Source organism: Papilio xuthus, unplaced genomic scaffold (genome assembly GCF_000836235.2).
Source record: "Papilio xuthus unplaced genomic scaffold, Pxut_1.1 DF825928.1, whole genome shotgun sequence".
NCBI lineage: Eukaryota > Metazoa > Arthropoda > Insecta > Lepidoptera > Papilionidae > Papilio > Papilio xuthus.
Window position 1 is genome coordinate 323,430 of NW_013532721.1, and position 18,016 is coordinate 341,445.

At 36.0% G+C, this 18,016-nt stretch overlaps 3 protein-coding genes across 4 annotated transcripts; 2 read left to right on the forward strand and 1 right to left on the reverse strand.

The window, feature by feature from the left end:
* The first annotated feature begins 736 nt into the window (after window positions 1-736).
* On the forward strand, window positions 737-5,673 carry LOC106125019 (RNA-directed DNA polymerase from mobile element jockey-like). The gene is made up of 4 exons (XM_013322107.1): window positions 737-812; window positions 1,007-2,158; window positions 2,321-3,007; window positions 5,345-5,673. Exons 1-4 carry the CDS (start codon window positions 737-739, stop codon window positions 5,671-5,673), a joined length of 2,244 nt encoding a protein of 747 aa, XP_013177561.1.
* LOC106125306 (GPN-loop GTPase 2) lies at window positions 4,720-6,590 on the forward strand. Of its 2 annotated transcripts, none has more exons than XM_013322452.1 (2): window positions 4,720-4,985; window positions 5,247-6,590. In XM_013322452.1, the coding sequence occupies exon 2, from the start codon at window positions 5,678-5,680 to the stop codon at window positions 6,572-6,574; it is 897 nt and encodes a 298-aa protein (XP_013177906.1). In that variant the 5' UTR covers window positions 4,720-4,985; window positions 5,247-5,677; the 3' UTR covers window positions 6,575-6,590. The 2 variants fall into 2 exon arrangements, with proteins under 2 accessions (XP_013177906.1, XP_013177907.1); XM_013322453.1 differs by having other exon boundaries at window positions 5,522-6,590.
* A 4,900-nt stretch (window positions 6,591-11,490) lies between these two features.
* Window positions 11,491-17,715, reverse strand: LOC106125020 (constitutive coactivator of PPAR-gamma-like protein 1). Its single transcript, XM_013322108.1, has 16 exons — window positions 17,607-17,715; window positions 17,134-17,343; window positions 16,857-17,035; window positions 16,434-16,547; window positions 16,071-16,217; window positions 15,835-15,996; window positions 15,448-15,643; window positions 15,190-15,299; window positions 14,483-14,665; window positions 13,866-14,148; window positions 13,420-13,576; window positions 12,986-13,111; window positions 12,799-12,910; window positions 12,407-12,631; window positions 11,999-12,235; window positions 11,491-11,679 (listed from the first exon to the last, which is right to left on the reverse strand). Exons 2-16 carry the CDS (start codon window positions 17,279-17,281, stop codon window positions 11,491-11,493), a joined length of 2,568 nt encoding a protein of 855 aa, XP_013177562.1. The 5' UTR covers window positions 17,282-17,343; window positions 17,607-17,715.
* Between the last annotated feature and the right edge of the window lie 301 nt (window positions 17,716-18,016).

Genomic DNA, 18,016 nt, shown 5'->3' on the forward strand with positions numbered 1-18,016 from the left:
TGGTCTACCACATCTGACCGCCGCGGTGCCCCTGCCAGACAACAGACGAGGCTCTGGCGACCGAGAAATGGCGGTATAACCATACACCCGACTGGGCAACCATTCGGCAGAGGCTATAGCGGCCTTGAAGTCTAAATAACTTCTTAAAAGTCTAATGCAGAAGGCAACGGGAAACCACTGCATAATTTATTCCCTAGTCATCAGTTCACCATGGAAAAGTCAAAGAAAGAAATGGCCCCGAGTTCCTGGCGTCCCTTAAATGGGACAGGGGTGCGAAGAATCCCCAGGCGCACAACCGAAAAAACAATAAAGTTAGGGACATGGAATGTCAGAAGTTTGAAAAGTCCAGAAAAAGCTCATAACGTATGCAAAGAAATGAAACGTCTGAAAATTGACATACTAGGTATAAGTGACGTGAGATGGATTGGAAGCGGTAAACATCAGATAGATGGGGATCACGTCATGTATTACTCTGGCTCCAATGACATCTCCAATAAATATGGAGTAGGAGTAATCATAAACACAAAAAGATTAAACTACACTTATAGCTTCCTACCTAATTCAAACCGTACCATGATGCTTCAAATACAGGCGAAACCCAGAAATATAAACGTTATCCCGGTATATGCACCAACTATTGATGGGACGGATCAAGACATACAAGGTTTCTACAGTGAAGTCGAACACCTACTCGGATTGACAAAAAAGCACTTATATTAACTTAGTGATAGGCGATATGAACGCCAAAGAAGGAAATATGGAGGTACTAGGTGTTACAGGAAAATTTGGATTGGGTACAAGGAATGAAAGAGGTGATACTTTCGTTCAATTTTGCCAAGAAAACGACTTTGTCATAATGAACACCTTTTTTCAATTGCCCCCCGACGGCTATATACCTGGACTTCACCTCGACATAATTCAGAACAAATAATTCGAAATCAGATTGACTACATAACTATAAATAATTGTTTTAAAAATTGCATCAAAAATACAAAAACGTACCCAGGCGCCGACGTTGGATCGGATCACAACTCAGTCATCGCTACAATATCATGCACCCTTAAGAAAGTTAAGAAGAAAGACAATTATAACAGACCAGACATAACAAAACTCGCAGACTTAAACACCAAAGCCAAAGTGGCGATGGAAATGAATAAATGGGCAGTAGAGGCACAATCACGGGCAAGTAATTCACCGGAAACAACATGGAACTCATTGAAATCTAAAGTTCTAGATATTAATAAGGTATTTTTAAAGCGTGACTGGGTCCCTAAACAAGTTTGGATGACAGAAAAAATCTACAGACTCATGGAAGAACGACGACTTTACAAACATACGACCGCTAAACAATATCAGGAACTACACAAAATAGTACGTAGAGAAGCTCGTTTTGCTCGTGATTCTTGGTACCGGCGTAAATGCGAATGTCTCGAAAACCTGTATAATAAGCACGATGCATTTAACTTACACAAAGAAATCAAAACACTCACAGGTCAGAAATTACCCTCAAGTCAATTGGTGGACGAAAACCTAGTCCCAATTCTAGACATATCAAAGAAGAAACATCGCTGGGAACAATATATTGCATCTTTGTTTTCTGACAATGACCGTAGTGAAGAATTGCCGTACGTAACCACTGAGGGATACTCTATTTTACCAGACGAGGTAATGAAAACTTTGCGTAAAGCCAAACATGGAAAATCGCCGGGACCTGACAATATCAATATTGACATATTGAAGTTAATCGAGGAACAGAACATCGAAGTTCTCGTTAACTTTATGAATTCTGTATACGATTCCGGTGAGCTGCCTCAAGATTCGTTGAAGTCAACGTTCGTCACTCTACCAAAGAAAACGAACGCCAAGAAATGCGAGGACTTCAGAACAATAAGTCTCATGAGCCACGTGCTAAAGTTATTCCTCAGTATTGTTAATGAACGGATAAGAACCAAGTGCGACGAACAACTTGCAGATAGCCAGTTTGGTTTTCGAGCAGGCGTGGGTACCAGAGAGGCCCTCTTTGCAATACAGGTTCTAGTACAGAAGTGCAGAGACATGCAACAAGATGTTTTTCTATGCTTCATCGATTACGAAAAAGCTTTTGACAAAGTGCTGCATGACCGCCTTATTGAACTTTTATATGACATTGGGCTAGACGGTAAGGATATCCGAATAATACGAAACCTGTATTGGAATCAACGAGCCAATGTCCGCGTCGAAAATGAAATAACGGAAGATGTTGATATTAAGAGAGGTGTCCGACAGGGCTGTATTTTATCACCAACGCTGTTTAATTTGTAATCGGAGGCAATTATGTCAGAGGCACTGCATGATTTGGACTGTGGAGTTAAAATTAATGGACGCAACATTAACAATCTGAGATACGCTGACGATACAGTTCTCATAGCATCCTCTCATCAAGATCTACAAAAAATAGTCGATCGGGTAAATCAATGCAGCGAAAAAGCAGGGCTTAAAATGAACGTCGCGAAAACAAAACTCATGATTATATCTAGAAAAGAAGTGACTGACGCTTGCATGTATGTGGCGGGCCAAAAACTGGAGAGGGTGCGCAAATACAAATATTTGGGTACGTGGTTAAATGAAGCTTGGGACAGCGATCAGGAAGTTAAGACCCGTATCGAAATAGCACGCAATGCATTTGAAAAAATGCGAAAAATTTTCTGCTCTCGCAGCCTTAAAATATCTTTGCGCATTCGACTCCTGAAGTGTTACATCTGGCCCATCCTCCTCTACGGATGCGAGGCTTGGACGATAAAAGAAGACTGCAGGAAACGTATTGAAGCGTTCGAGATGTGGGCCTATCGGCGGATGTTGGCCATAAGCTGGACTCACAAAGTATCAAACGGAGAGGTTCTGCGACGGGTCAATCACAAACGGGAACTTTTGCAGACCGTCAAGATGAGAAAAGTATCTTACCTCGGCCACGTGCTCAGGCACGACAGATACAATCTGATTCAACTCATCTTGATGGGAAAAGTTCCCGGTAAAAGGAGTGTTGGTCGCAGAAAAAAGTCCTGGTTGCGCAACATTCGAGAGTGGACAGGGGTTGCGAGTGCCGTCCAACTTTTTCGCCTCGCAAGAAACAAAGGAAAATATGGAGAACTGATCGCCAACCTTCGCTAGTCGGAGAGGCACCTCAAGAAGAAGAAGATTGATATATAGATGTGTAACCTATAGATTTAGTGTTTTATATTAGTTTGATGTTAATAATATAACAATTTTTAGAAATATGTATTAGACTTTAATATAAAATATACACTAGCATAATAAGATTTTCTCAAAATTGGAAAATGCAGTGTATATAAAATAAAAATATACTAAAATATAGGGAATTAAGTATCAAGTACAAAAGATAAAAAATATACCATTTAGTGAAAAATATGAAACAAAATTTATTTATTTAATTTGGATTTTACAAATATCACAACTTATAATATATCTTAAACTTTTTTGAACTAAGTAATAAAAATTAACCGAAATTGTATACAATTTTCTTACAAGTAATTTAAATTTCAACACAGGTACTTTACCCCAAAATGATGCCTCCTAAGCTCATTATTTTTCTCGTTAAGGAATCTATAGGTTAAACATCTATGGAGAATAGTAATAACAAAAGAGTTAATATGCGGAATCTTTAGCTTCTGGATAATTTCCTGAATTTATTTGAGAAGTAAAACTTAAATATTGTATTCTATTTTTACATTACATAATATTTAACATGACTTGTACATTTGCAATGTTTTGATAGGAAAAGTTTGGATTAGGGGACTATTTGGAGCGTCGGCAGTGCAGTTGGCGCTTGACCGGATCATATTTACATATCCAGGTACGATCTCCGCTATATAGTAATGCGTTCTTCGAATTTCTTGATAACATCCATCCGACATACTTGCTGTAATTACAAATTGCATACAACTGCATAGATATTCAAAGATATGTGTGAAGTCAACCAACCCTCACTGGCTCTGCGTTGTTGAATAAGACCTAGTCGCATTCCTGAGGGTAGGCTCCGAGCTCTCTGTGGAGTATAGTGTGTCCGTATAGTGAGCTTGATGATGACGATTTGTTTTGCTTCAATGCATATTGTCTTGTTAGCAATTTTCTAAATATTTTACCAACAGATAGGAGCTAATCTCTTTCCAGTGTTATTCTATTTCTCCCGACGAGAGTGACACTACTACTCCAGTTCTATCAGAAAATATGACCTATCAAATAAACAAACTGGAACAAATAAGCATTTATCAAAGTTGGGGTATTTTGTTGGTGAACTAAACAATAATGGTATTATTACGAAAGCAGTGAGCATTATGTTGCGTTCTTAAAATATGTTCGCTTTAGTCAGAAGATTAAATTAAAGTTGCTATTAACGAAATTGTTTTATTTTTCCAAATTGTTTTCCCTCAAATAATACTTTCATACGTCAAAAAGGAAACATATGGATTTTTTAGGTTGGTAGCAACGTAGATTTGTTCGTAATATTGCTAGCATTGAAAATGTCAATTTTTATTCTCCGTTTGTGTATCTAATTAGTCAAGAGTCCCGTCTCTTATTTTATATACTCTTTGCTTCTGATTTGATAACAATGTCCTCTATGTGCCGCCCAAATATTTACCACATTGCTGACCTGAGCGTTAACTGAGTGGAACAAAGAAAAAGTAAATAAAGGAAAACCCAAATTGAAATACATTTTTTATATTGTGTGAATGTGACATTGCCATTTTTTGTGCTGGCAAGTAAACAAATTTGGAAATTGTTTATGAAAAATTGAATTGTCATAGTCAATTGTCAAGGCGAGGTTTATTTATTCTACTCCATATTATTATCCTATTTGTAAAGCCACTGCTTGGAAATTGATCCTTCTTGAATTTTATTTTATTCCATGCAAGTCACTGCCTCAAACTAAAACACCGTTATTTATCGTATTCGCATAAGATTTTTGCTATTAGGAAAGGCAATCAAAGGTAAGAAAGTATTTTTTTTAACTTCGATGTATTATCCCAATTACAAAATAACTACAAAAGACGAATACACGGATTTGCAAAAAAAATTGTTTCAAATATTTACTGCGCACTTAGATCGAGTAAACGTTCAACTTGAACCGCATTTTTGACAGCATTTGCACATGCAACAGTAGCGTTGCATGCATTAATAATTAAATAAAGTTGTAGTTATTCAACCTATTAGTCATATAAGTATGTAAAACGACAATTTGTCTATTTTAGATTAAACTGAAAAATGGATTTATTAAATAGTATGAAAAATTTAACCATTAAACATACACAAAATGATGGTGATCATCAATTTTTTAAATCTATCTCAGCAGATATTGATGATGTTGCCACAGAAATTGTTTTGGCTGAATATGCTGAAAAAATTTTACTTATTGTATCTCAATATCAAAAAATAGGAAGTATGCTAATGATACAAAAAGACCAAGTCCACAGTCCTCTAGGTACAGACGATGTTTATACAACAAAAGTTATTTTTGGTGCCACAGGGGAAGATCAACAAGTAGCCGCAAGATACTTAGCTGAGGCCATCAAAATCACAAAACCACTCTGTATATTTATAAATCTAAAATCTTATGACATTGAAACTGTAAAAGCTTGCAAAGATATCATTTTAGATTTAAAGAAAGAAGAGAAATAGAACAATGGAAGTAGCAAGAAGAAATACTTTCAAAACTGTAAATAAGTTATATGGTCAACTTGTAATAGGTCCCCCCGGAGCAGGAAAGACAACATACTGTGACAAAATGGCACACTTGCTAAAGAAATTAGGACGGAAAGTTGTTATTATCAATTTAGATCCTGCCAATGACACAATGTCTTATAAAGCTGATATTGACATCAGACAACTTATAGTCCTTGAGGAAGTTATGGAACATTATAGTCTTGGTCCAAATGGAGCATTATTATATTGTTTGCAGTACTTAGAAAAAAACATTGAATGGTTATTAGATCAGATAAAAGGTGAACATGGCACAAATTTTATATTTGATTTACCTGGTCAAGTGGAGCTGTACTGTCATCATGATGTGATAAGCAATATTTTTTCAAAGTTGATTGAAAAAGCAAACTTGCAATTATGTGTAGTTCATCTTGTTGACTCACATCATTGTTCTGATGCTGGAAAATTCATAGCTGCATTGATGCTATCACTTACAGCCATGTTAAAGATTGCTCTACCCCATGTTAATTTATTAACAAAAGTTGATTTATTGAAAAAACATGTTGACAAACTTGAATTTGGAATAGATTTCTACACTGATGTTTTGGATTTAAATTATTTATTGGACAGTTTGGATGGTGATAGATTTACTGCAAAATATAAAAAACTTAATGCTGCTTTGGTATCTATAATTGAAGATTACAGTTTGGTGTCATTCCAACTGGTAAATATGTTCAATGAAGATAGTTTGATGTCTGTTAAAAAATTAGTGGATAAGGCTAATGGATTTGTATTTAAAGCAGAAGAGGGGAGACACATAAATAGTATGTTAGCCTGTGCTATGGGTGTCAGTGAACCTGTAGATATAGATAACTTTTAATAAAACATTTTGATCTGAAATTTGTTTTAATTTATCTAGTGTATGTACCTAATAATTATGTAACTAAGAAGTTACATAGCCAAGAGGCTAGGGTTGAATGATGAATAGGGTTTTAAATGCGATCTGAGTACTGTTCAAATTATTTATTTAGAACCACGGAAAATAACCTGTAATGCTTCAATCTGACTGTTTGTATAATTTCTGTTTTAACTCCATCTGTGGGCTATATTATAAAAATGTAACCAAGCAATTTAATAAAAAGAAAATGGCTTTTTAAGATTCCAAAAAACTTCTAAGTTTGTAAGAAAGTCCTTTGTTGCTAAAATTTCATTTCGTATTCAAAAACAGTACTTCCCACCAAAAATTTAAGCATGTCATTCGAGAGTAAGATGTGTCATAAGCACATTGACTGTTTTTATTTTATATCTGATCTTAGATGAGACATAAAGTACAGCATGATTTCTACATCATGACTTACAACAAATATTGTTTCAAAGATGGGAAATTAATAGATGAAGATTCTTAAAATTTTTACTCTTAATTTCAGATGTCAAAAAATAAACAGATTGAATACAAGAATCTTCTTGAAACGGAATCTAAGATTGATAAATTGCTCCAAGATAGTTCTAAATCGCACGATGTGCGTTTCCTACACGAATACAACAACATAAAGGATGCAGCTCAAGTCATCATTGGCCACATCGCCAACATAGAGGGAACCTCAGTCACAGAAATACACAAGCGACTCAATCTTACTGAATAAAAGTCAATTGAAATGATGGAACGTTTATTTGAAGACAAATACAACTCTTTACAATTTAAATTCATCCAATATTTTTGTGTTCATAAACTAAAATAGTAATGAACTTTTTTTTCTTTAATTTCACATTGCAGGTTTCATGTACTTAAGTTATAAGTGTTTTCAAAAAGCCACAGTTCCATGTTTGCTACTTCAATTACGAAAAATGTTTATGTATTACATGAGAAATATTCTAATATATTTTATTTTGACAATATTCAGTGACCATCGTCAGCAAACAAGTTTATAAAATGGATTAAAAAGGGTATTATACTGTTGCATACTCTAAAACTATATCGAATAATGGGTTTAAGACAATAAAAATAAAAACTACATCCTTCTCGGAATCACCACTAATGCGTAACATTTTAAAATGTGTTAAAGTTAAAATTAAGCAGCACAAAATTCGACCGATTGTCATGAAAGGCATTTCAATTAATTCCCATATATAAACGAGTGCGGTCCACGCCATGCCTTTCAATCATCGGCCAACTAATACAATATTATCGCCCATGTAATATTACCAAAACCTCTAAACATGTTTAAATTGTTGTTACACATAATTCTTAAACAAATCAAAATATATTGAAGTTAAAATTCTAGACGCTACATATTGTGTTTATTAATAAGCAAGCAATATTATATAATTGTTTATATAAATGTCTCATGCGACAGTTAGCTAAGTTAGCAATAGAGTGCCCGCCGAGCGCGGCCTCGCGTCACTGCCACCACAGCTCCGAGGTGACAAGTGACGGATCAGATGCGTTACCTTTAAATCCTTCGGCAATCATCTTCAAACACGGATCATATACATTTACATTAGCTTAAAAGTACCACAGTCCCCCTTCTTTTCATATACGAGTAATATTTTTAAAAAGACAAACTATGGGGTCATTTAAATGTTAGTAATGGGGATTATTATGATGTGTATATAAAAGTATAATGACAAGCTGTATTATAATCCGTGCTTGTAACGACAAGATGGTCGTAATGTATGTTTGCTCGATAAGTTGTAATCGTGTTTCAATTATCAAAATCTTATATTGTGGCAACAAATATGTTATTAACAAGTATGTTATTGTGGCAACATATTTCGTCTATGTACCAGCCAGGGTTAAAGCGTTCAAATTGTAAAGTCTTCATAGTTCCATGGTTCGCAGTTGCCGAGGGCTTAGTTTCTCATTAGAGAACTTTTGCAGAACGTGTATTCGAAATGGAATGTAACTGTATTGTGTGCTGATCGTGTCAACAGCTTTACCATCCATCGAGTATCAGACCGAGACTTGCGTCTCACAATATTCATGTTAGTCATTCCAGCTAAATTTAAGTATAACAATATAACAAATATACAAAAATACATAAAAATTGAAGAACATTCACAACACTGGGTCTCCTAAAATGCGTATAAATATATCACTAACAAATCTAAGTTTACTATCGAAATAATACCCTATAGGATGTGGAGATGACAGTATGTGAATGTTCCTTCAGTTTCATTAAAGGTCTATCGTTAGACTTAAATCTATGAGTTTCAGACTCGTTTCAGGGCAGTCCCACAGACTAAATTTCAAAAGCACCAACCGTCATTCAATAAATGCAATTTCTATACAAAAATTTCAGCCTTCCTACCGTACTTACAAGGTATAACACTCCATTCCAAACATATACCTACTAAAATACTTCAAAAATATTCTTTAGTCAGGTATATATCATGAAAAACATCTCAGTGAACCGAGTACTACCACACAAAGCGGAGCCAGCACATTACAACTACATAACATCTCCGATAACAAACAATTTAGCTAAGCTAAATCACTTTCCTTCAGCTTTGTGTGGTAGTGGTACAGACAACAAACAGAACAAATTTCAAGACCTTCGTCCTCTTTCAATAAAGCCTAAACATACATCAAGAATTCCTAAAAACAAGTCTGAACAGGATTGGTTTAATCAATCAAATCGAGATCAACATAACATTCTCGAGGGCAAAACGAACCACTCGCCTATCTCAGCTCCTCCTACCCTATGCCAGCACAGAGATACAAAAGGATTTCATTGACCAAACCAAACTTAGAATAAAACAATGCATTTGGTAAATTGTAAATATACTATGTGTAAATAAATAATGCCGACTCAGTACTTCATATGCTAAACTAAACATATTATATACTAAGTCATCTCACTTTTCAATTAAACGTGACTTAACGTGTTATTTCATTAAATATATAATTTCTAATTATCACTTGTCAAGTAATGGATGTTGAAGTCCTATCCTTATAAAAGATAAATATTGTCCTACCTTCAAAAGGTAGAGTATTGTCTTTGAACACTGTTACTTGCCGGGGATAATAACATCCCATATTATTATTGGAAAACATGCACTGAGCAAACAGTGTCCAAAGACGTCCGTCGTAATAGGTTGAGGCATAATATTGCAACTCCAATGTCACTCGTCTTCAATATTATATTTAATTGAACACTTGATGTGACAATTCAATTAATATAAAATCAGTCTCTATGTCGGGAAGTCTTTTTAGATGTTGAGGCACGTACGTCACTTTACAGATAACAACAAAATCTTACAACTTACAGATCATGTTGACTTTCTGCTAACAAATTTATTTATTATGCAACTTTATTTACGTGCTAATATAAACTTATGTCGATGTTATCTTAGCGTTGTATACCACGCTTATAAATTGTTGTTTACAGCTAGTAAATGTTACGTTTGTCAGTTAAAATGTCTTTTAAAATATAAAGAAAAAAAAAATAACCATTAGCATCAAAAACGTAGATGCATGTAAATGCTTCACCATTTTTTAACAAAATAAAAGCGAACGAGCAGCTGTTTAAAGTAACTAAAAACAAAAAAAAATAAAGTGAGAAGAGAATAAAATAACAAAAACAAGATAAAGTTACCTTTGGGTTAGGGTAATGTTTTTAGTTAGGTTCGGGCGCGTCGCCCTGGCCCATATGCTCCTTCTCCGCGTTATGGCAAACTTCCACCGCCTACAAAGTAAATTGTGACTCTCAATATGACATTTTTACATGTTTATGACTTCACTTAGTCATGTGCCACACCATTATTGTGGTCCAGCACTGCCCATGTGGTTTCTCTCATGTTACTCTTAATACCGAGTCATTTGGTGCCTCATTGTTTTATCATATGTGTGTAACATAACAAAATATTCTATTTCTTGCTCCGTTGACATTTCAAGATTTCAGTTTATATGTCTAGGTACAGAGATATTCTAGCAGAATGGTACAATAGTTATTCGACATTATTACTACTTTGATTGTTGAATTAACTGACTACAAAATACAATTCTAAATGGAAACGGTAAGTTAATTATGGACCATGTTTAATGGAATATGGAAATTATGCAACTCAGCTCTCGATGTACACTTTTCATCAGAGCATGGTGCGCTTCAATTATCTAAAAACCCACATTAACACAAAACTTTAACCTAATCAACTTTTGAAACATTTAAATAATTTTCTTATTTCTACTTAAATGAAGCTGCATAACCATGCTGCGATGACAGGAGTACATTAACATTAACTCGTTGTCCTATTTGGCGACAAACGCGACGACAAACTGTCAAATAATTGTATGTATTTGGTGAGCAACATAATGTATGAACGTTAGACCGCGCCGCGTCTGTCGCGCCTAGGACAAGGAGTTCGGGAGTCATTAGACAGTCACCTTGTTCTTGTCAAGCGGTCCATTGGCCTCGAGAGATTGAGCTACATCAGTCTTCTGGCCGGTGCCCTTCTTTTTCCCTTTTCCTACATTCTTTTTAATATTTTTACCAGATTTTGATTTCTGAGCTTGAGATCCTGCATAATTATAATTGTTAGGTGAATGGTTAGTACAATTAAATGAGTATTTTTTGTGCGTTAAACAAATATAAACCTTCTGCTTCATCTGGAATGACGTTGTCCTCGTGCGGGCTGCCGTCGTCCCCCTGGGTGCCGATGTCTTCCGGTCGCACAGTTTTCCTACATTAAATAATAAATATTGTTAGTTACAACAGCTTTTTGTCTTGTTTATTTTCTTTATAGGGTTTTTTCATGTACTACAAGCTACATATTATACGATGAATAAATGTAAATTTGTTACCCGTTAACAGTGATGGTGGCGGGGCGCAGGGGCTCGTCGTGTTCGCGGCGAGTGCGTCGAGCGCCCCGCCCCGCGCCGCGCGCCCCGCGAGTCCCGCGCCCGCCCCGCCCGCCGCGCGCGCCCCGCCACCCGCGCCCGCCGTACGCGTTGCGCGGCGGCGGCGTGTACCCCACGTAGCTCACCTGCTGATGTACCCACACCAAAACTTATTAACAACATTAAACACTTCAACATACACAATAAAAAGTTGCTCAAACTTTTAAATTAAATCTATAAATATTAATATATTATGTAAATATGAAGAGTTAATTGAACAAACAAATTTTTAAATTTCGTCTTTTTGTATGTCTTTCCGCAAGACGCGTTATTTCCGGGTAAATTTCGGAAAGCCTGGGCTGATTTTGACGGGACTTGGACAGAATGGTAGCCGATGCACGCAGGCATATTATAGGCTTTTTTCTTTCTTATTCTTTATTATTTACGAATGTATAGTAATATAAAAACCTGTGGGTATCTCTGCGTGCGCGAGGGGTAGCTGCCGCCGCCCCACTGTCCGACGACGACGCCGGCGATTTCGAGACGTGCTCCGGCACCGCGGCCGCGACCACGCCCCCATCCGCCTAGCTGGCCGCCCAAGGAGCCGCCCAGCGCACCGCCAACTACTCCCGCCACCAGCGGCAGCGGAGGCAGCGCAAACTCCACCTCCAGACCCTCCAGTATCGCCTTGCGCATTCTCTCCACCTGATTTATATAGTTAAATAGTAAAAAAGCTGTCATAGTTGACGAGTTACTCCTAGTGTTGGCTGGCAATCAAACTGTACTCTTCGGTGAAGAATTGATAAATTAGTATAGATACACTAATTTATCAATTCTTCACCGAAGAGTTTATCTGTGATGCGGGCGTGTGTATACCTTGACGACGGTGTCGAGGTGGTTGTCGCAGAGCTGAGCGAGGTGCTTGCAGTGCGCGGCGCGGTGCAGATTGCGCTGCAGCAGCTTGCCGTCGAAGTAGAGCCAGGGCGCGGCAACTAGCCAGGGCACGGGTGCGCCGCACGCATCGTTAGCCAGCAGCGCAGCCTCCGCGCCCGCCATTACCAGCGCGCTCAGCTGCACACCGCGGGAACTTATGCCGTTTACCTAAAAATGCATTTAATTATTTGAGAGGTTTATAAATAAATAAAAACACGGGCAATAATTGAGAACCATATTTCTGGATAAAAGAAAAATTTGCTCAATGTATGCTTAAGTATCTTTTTGGTCTAATTAAAAGATGACAATTTCTAGAGATACGATAAAAAACTCACTGCCATTTCTTGCAAATGTAGAGCGTTCATGAGATCATTTGAAAAAGCTGTTGCCAAGAATGCATCAAGTTCCTGGCGGCGCAGAATTTGAATCTGGGATGTCATGATGAACCTAAAAATGTTTGACAAATTAGTGACAGTTCAAATTTTAGATAGTCATGGTATTAGGAAATGAGAAACAACTTACCTTAAGACGGTGGCTAATATCAGTAAATGTTGTGGCACATAGGATGTGTTTAACATGAGCGGAGTGTCAGATCGCATGCAGGACAGGAACGCGCGCATGCGGCGACATTTGTCATCTTGAGCAGTTCTGTGGACATAAAGATTTCTATACTTTAATATTTTTAACGCCAGAAAAGGTTTTTGTTCTATAAAATCTAAAATCTAAAATCAACATGTTTTATATTTTGACTGTGGCATAGCAATGATGGGTCCAGCTAGTAAATATAACATACTAGCAGTTACTCTCGACTTCCTTCTCGTGAAAAACTGTTAACCAGGAATAGTGAAACACACAAACAGTAAAAGATTTTTTTTAAAAACTGATTCAGTAGTTTTAAAACCCACAGTATGCAATGATTTTAGAATATATAACGACTGTATTTGTTAAAAGCTCACCCGAACCAGAGCCTCTGCACAGTGGGCACTGGCCAGTCGAGGATGACGCCGGGCACCAGCTCGGCCGCCTTGCCGGGGTTCACGCGCGAGTAGATCCACTCCGACACCTGCACCTGGCATGGCCTCTCGTTGCTACCGGCACTTGTTGATCCCTCCTCTAATACCAAAAACAATCATTTATTATTATCAATACAAACAAAAGATTAAAAAGAACGTTTTATTACAAATCCGAAGTATTTTCAACAAAGACTAACTGCACATTTGTCGCCAAAACTTTTCCGATTTTTGGTAAAATACTTTTTGTCACAATAAAATATTAGATCACTTATTTTACAATATCACATCACAATGCTTCAAAAAAACATGAATCAGCAGAACAGCCCGATTTTGGCGTCGGATTAAAATATACATTGGTGCAGATGTAACAAATAAAATTCAAGAGTTACCTTTAGCTTTCTGCGCCATGAAGCGATGATGGTGCATATTATATAGGATAGCATAAACATTCTGGCGGATGGGTCTAAAGAAATGATGTATAGATGGTATCTCGCGGTGGTTGTCGTCCTCCATGAGCACGGGCAGGGTGATCTGTCGGTGTGTCAGTATGGACAGCATCTGGGGGTGCATCAGGCCCCGCGTGTGCCGCTCCGCACACGTCCGCAGCACCTCGGCCGGTGCTGGGGGGCAGTTGTCATCACTCTGGACTATCTTACTCCCGCACACTGCCACCTGTAACAAAAATATTTTGTATTTATCGCGAAACGCACTAATATTGTTAAAAAATGTAATTTAAAGATTATTTTTTATGAAATTTTAATTTTCTTTCTACAGTCCGGGCGCGTAGCATACCTGTAGCCTAAATATGGTCAGGTCATTATAGGAAATAATACCTCATACACATGTCTGCATTTGTAGATATTTAGGGTTCATCATATAATGGAAAATCAATGGATAGATGCACTAAATAGTCATTTAGTAAATTACAATTTATATAAAACATTGCATACCATGTCACAATAATTTTAAAAAGAATATAAATGGAAGTAAAGTTACAAAATCACACCTCCTTGGACGCAGCCTGATCATTTCTGTCGCCAGGTTTAGCGGACTGTTGTTTAGATGTTCCATCACCATCAAGTGTCATCGAAGCCATACCATGGCTCACATCATTGCTCTCCTCCATACTAAAGTCGGCATTTATTGAAGCATTCGCGGTTGCCAGTTTGTAATCTTCCAAGCCTTTTTGCTGTAATTTATCGAGGTTCTGTTGTTTCAACCATTTAAGTGCTTTGATAAATAATAAAAAAAAAATCAAAGCAAATCAAAGTGTAAACACAAAACTAAAGAATTTTGGATAAATATTTTTGATTTTAAAACTAGTGATAGAAGCATTACCAAAAAATATACATAAAATACTAAAATAATCTAGATGAAGTTAATTATAGTGTACTTTTTTTTTTAATAAATAACACATAATAAGAATATAAAAATAATGATATAACTAAGAATATTTACAAATATTTGAGTATAATAAAAATTTACAATAAAAATTTTCGAAAAATATATACATTCATTTATGTGATATCTACAAAATAAATAAAAAAAAAAGAAAAAAGATGTTAAAAGAATGTGCACTCGGCTAAAACATAATTTCAATAATTTAGTTGATGGTTCATGCATTCTATGCTTTGCCAATGTATGCCAATGATTGTACGAATTAAAAGGCGTGGATGACCATAGCAATAATGCGCTCATATAAGTAGTAAAAACCTCATTTTCCGATGTCTCAGTGGCCAGACGAGTTGTGTCCATGTCACCAGATGTCGATGGAGGGCTCATCTCAGGCTTGTTATTCTTTTTGTTAGATTTAGGGCGACGACCTACAAATATAAACAATAATTATTACCACAGATTTTTACAAGCTAACATTCAATAATACATATAAAGTTTCATAAGTTTAAATTCTTACATAACTAGTCTACAATGAAGACCTTAATATTTAATTGGTAAACAATAATTTGTGCTTACCAGAAGCTGTTCTATATTTTAAGAAACCATCTTTAGTTCCATTGAGATAATACTGAACGGCCTGTTTCAGTTTAGCAGCACGGAGATCATTAAGATCACCAAATATTTCAATGCAGGCAGCATCTACATCCGCTGAAGGTAATTCCCGAACAAACTGACAAATGGCTTTGATAAGTGTTTCCGGTGGAACTTGTTGCTGTAGATAAAGATAGAACTTTAATATCAATGAAGATAATTTTTTTATGCAACATATGACTTAAAACTATAAATTCTAAATTGCATTAGTAAATGAGGAAGTGGATAGTTTATACACTGCAATTAGGTATCAAATTGTTTTGTTTAAAAATTCTAGCATGTATTAAAAAAAAATCAAACTTGTCTCCATACCTTCTTTTGGGAGATACCCAAACGTTTATAAAAATCTTGAAGGCTCTGCTCAGATAAAATGGTGCCTCCAAGTAAAGCTGCCATAAGACACAATCTGTCCTGTGGTACATCTAAAACCTTTGGCAATTCATGCACCATATACTCTTTTGTTTCCAATGATGACTAAAAATAGATAAAATATTATAACACCATGTATTTCTTTTAGCTTTTATATGTAAGTACAATGTTAAACATACCCTATATGTAAGCTTCAGTTGGGATGAACTAAAATATCTTGGTGGTTGAAAAACTAAATATTCACCAGAACAACCTACAAGACCGGCATAGGTTTTCTCTCTGCATAGACCAACTACCTCTTGACAATGGTCATCTGAAGACACCATCTAGAGATGAATATAAGATTTAAAATACATACTTGTAATTTTCTACATTCTACATTAAAACAGTGCAGTTAATTTACATATTTTTGATATCACTTAAAAAAAAAGAATTAAATAGATTTAGCAGAATCTCATTAGCTTCATAGCAAATTTAGAGAGATAGGAAGTCGAAAACATATTTATATATATAACATAAATTTGATTGTAAAGATAACTCACAACAGGTATATTAAGATATCGTAGAGCAGTCCTGAGGCATGAGTGGAGCCCAGTTGGGGGGACCCACCAAACTTTAGGAGGAGGTGTTCCCTTTGTGACTATATGCCGCAATACCTGAACAAACATTTATATTCACAATCTATAACTAGGATTATAGGTATATTAAATAATCAAATAATAATTATCTAAAAGTAAATATGGCAACATATTCTAAGGTAAATATTTCAATTTCTTTGTTTTAAATTTGTAAATAAAACAAAAATTTATATATAGCTAAAATAAAAAATTGACAGAACTATATCACATATTGTAATGTACTTAAACAACAGGTAATTCAGTGGTGTTATACAACCACTTGGTACCTGTGCTGCAATGTTATCTAATATCTAATTCTAAAAAAATTAAGATAACAAAAATACATACAGAGTTAACCCTCTGCCTATATGTGCTCTGTGTTTGGATCCATTGCTGCGGTACTGCTGGTGGGGTGGGATGTGATCCATTAAAACATACACACAGAGCCACCTGATGTTCTGCAAGAGCTTGGGATAATGTTGTCAAAAACTGCACGCATCTTGCCCACTGACCCCCACAAGCCCAATCTAAAAGAATAAGTTTTTTTTTCTCATTTTTCACATGACTTAAATACGCGGCAATAAAAATACATGATATGTCACAACATTACAGTCCAATAGCATACCTGAAAAGTACCCTCCGTAAAGACGATCTAGGCATCCTTCTGCGTCAAGAACTAATCGAAAACCACCAGCATGATTTCTAGCGATTCTAAATAAATCGACACCTACACCTTCATTTTCTAAAAATGTTTGTAGGTCTTGTATGCCCATGATTGTAGGAAAAATTCAATATCTAACAATTCGATCGAACACGTTCGTCTCGACTAATTGGTCTGAAATCAATGCAAAAACATTTATATTTTAAGTTGTTTGAAGTCAATCACGCTAGAAATACTGCCGCACGATGACTGTAAAATTACAAGGAACTAAAAGGAATATATATTATTGCAAAAACATAGCAAAAAATAGACATTATAACCGGCACGTTTCTTAGAGGAAATTGGAGTACAGATCGAGTCGAAAAGCTAATTTTGAACAATATGTAAAACTGTCTTGTTTCGATCTACGGATTAAGCAAATTTAAAGAGTTACGAACCTCGATTCAAAAAACCATGCCAAGAGTAAATTACGGCAGCCGAAACTTGGAAACGGAAGCCATTTGTAATTTTGTAATTTTATGAACCTTCCTTGATCTTTAAATAAGCACAGATACAATAAATATTATAGAGTAAAAAAAGATGCAATCTATCGGCTTGACAACTACAAATTCAACCCAATTTTACTAACAAAACTTGAACAAAATAAGTGCATTTCGTATTGGAAAATTATTAATTAAATTGTTAGACCGTTGTTAGTTGTTAACAGTGGATAACAAAGGTGCTATAAATTCTTATTTGAGAATTTTTAGTCTGAGTTTTTAGGTGTTTTGCAGAGGTATTTTGAGAACTTTAAGCAACTTTTGAGTAGTTTTTGAGTTTGACAAATCGTTCCCGGCATCGTATTCGA